This window comes from Siphateles boraxobius, unplaced genomic scaffold (genome assembly GCF_051911475.1).
Source record: "Siphateles boraxobius isolate OS27281-9 unplaced genomic scaffold, OSU_SipBor_1 20, whole genome shotgun sequence".
NCBI classification, from domain to species: domain Eukaryota; kingdom Metazoa; phylum Chordata; class Actinopteri; order Cypriniformes; family Leuciscidae; genus Siphateles; species Siphateles boraxobius.
Window position 1 is genome coordinate 7,175,001 of NW_027508811.1, and position 1,736 is coordinate 7,176,736.

Below are 1,736 nucleotides of genomic sequence, written 5' to 3' on the forward strand. Positions count from 1 at the left end.
CCTGACTGCATAGGCCTATGTCACACTTCCTGCTTCCGGAACGCAGAGTAGGGATACAGAACTTCCGGCCAACAGTATTTCTCAATAAGGATTTAGATTAGCAGTCATAATGTCTAAACCATCCGAGGTAGATTGACCACGAGCTACAAGGTTGTGAAACAAAGGTTTTTGCTACTGTAGAAGCTATAAGTTCGTATGAAATCAACCTTGTTTTAAGTAAAACGTGTTTTATCCGCGATCTTATGAAAAAAAAACTACACTACCCACAATCCTAAGCGTAGCAGCAACGTCTGCTGATTGGTCCAACTCGCTGTTACCATAGAAACGTTTACCTTACTGGCGAACGGCTAGAGTGGCAGGCTACACCCGCAGCTGTTGTTGTAGTGTACCGGGTTGCTCTGCATCATTCACCTCTTTAGTATTCTCGAGAAAAGAGGTTTTCCCTGTAGCGTACGCAACACGAGAGTACTCTCGTAAAAGAACGACACTCGGTTAATAACGTAACCTCGTTCTCTCTAGATGAGGGAACGAGTGTTGCGTAAACCTGGCGTGCTTGTGCTACGTTCATCATTTATCAAAATGAATTTCTCCCAGAAGAACTTGTAACCTTTCCTCAGTTTTGACGTTTCCACTTGAGAGTTTTCACTTATCATCCGAACCATATGTGACTTCAAGCAGGTTGCTGAGAGATTTGGTCCAGCGGTATCTATCGGACTCCGCCATTGTAAAAAGCTAACCGGAAGAGCCGTATCCCTACTAAAAGACGAACTTCCGGTCTTCAATTTTTTCGCGACATAGGCCTATTGTGCCAAATGTAAAGTTTGGTGGAGGAGGGCTTATGGTGTGGGTTTTTTTTTCAAGGGTTGGGCTTGGCCCCTTAGTTCCAGTGAAAGGAACTCTTAATGCTTCAGCACACCAAAACATTTTGGACAATTTCATGCTTACAACTTTGTGGGGACAGTTTGGGGATGGCCCCTTCCTGTTCCAACATGACTGCGCACCAGTGCACAAAGCAAGGTCCATAAAGACATGAATAAGCGAGTTTGTTGTGGAGGAACTTGATTGTCCTGCAGAATCCTGACCTCAACCTGATAGACCTCAACCTTTGGGATGAATTAGAGCGGAGATTCAGTCTTCTTCTCCAACATCAGTGCCTGACCTCACAAATGCACTTCTAGAAGAATGGTAAAAAAAAACTAAAAGAACACACTCTTAAAACATTGTGGAAAGTCTTCCCAGAAGAGTTGAATCTGTTCTAGCTGCAAAGGAATTGCCAACTCCATATTAAACCCTACGGATTAAGAATTGGGATGTCATTAAAGTACATGTGCATGTAAACGCAGACGTCCCAAAACTTTTGGCAATATAGTGTGTGTGTGTGTATGTATATATATATATATATATATATCTCCTTAATTTAGATATAAATAAATCGATATTTGTGGAATTGATGAAAACATGGCTACAAGTCATGTGTTTTTTTATGTTTCCTCTCTGCAGTGTTGATAGATGGAGTTGAATGGAACGATGTGAAGTTTTTCCCTGGCGGCTCAGTGGTCATCACACGTCAAACACTTCCCACTTGCCATCTTCGGACCCCCCAAAGGGCCTTACTGAACAAAAAGGGCCTTACTGGGCCTACAGCCTCACATCTTCACTCCTCTATGCTACGGCTGCCTTTACTCTCAGTGCTGCCTGATGTTTTTATTTCAAATATCTGCTTTTTTCACGGTTTG

General features: G+C 42.7%; 1 protein-coding gene across 1 annotated transcript in view; it reads left to right on the forward strand.

Annotated features, from left to right (window-relative positions):
* pacs2 (phosphofurin acidic cluster sorting protein 2) overlaps positions 1 to 1,736 on the forward strand; it is a 53,975-nt gene extending 52,239 nt beyond the window's left edge. Inside the window, 2 exon segments of the mRNA XM_077236521.1 lie at positions 1,501 to 1,540; positions 1,542 to 1,736. Coding sequence (XP_077092636.1) covers positions 1,501 to 1,540; positions 1,542 to 1,617 — 116 coding nt within the window. The 3' untranslated portion in view covers positions 1,618 to 1,736.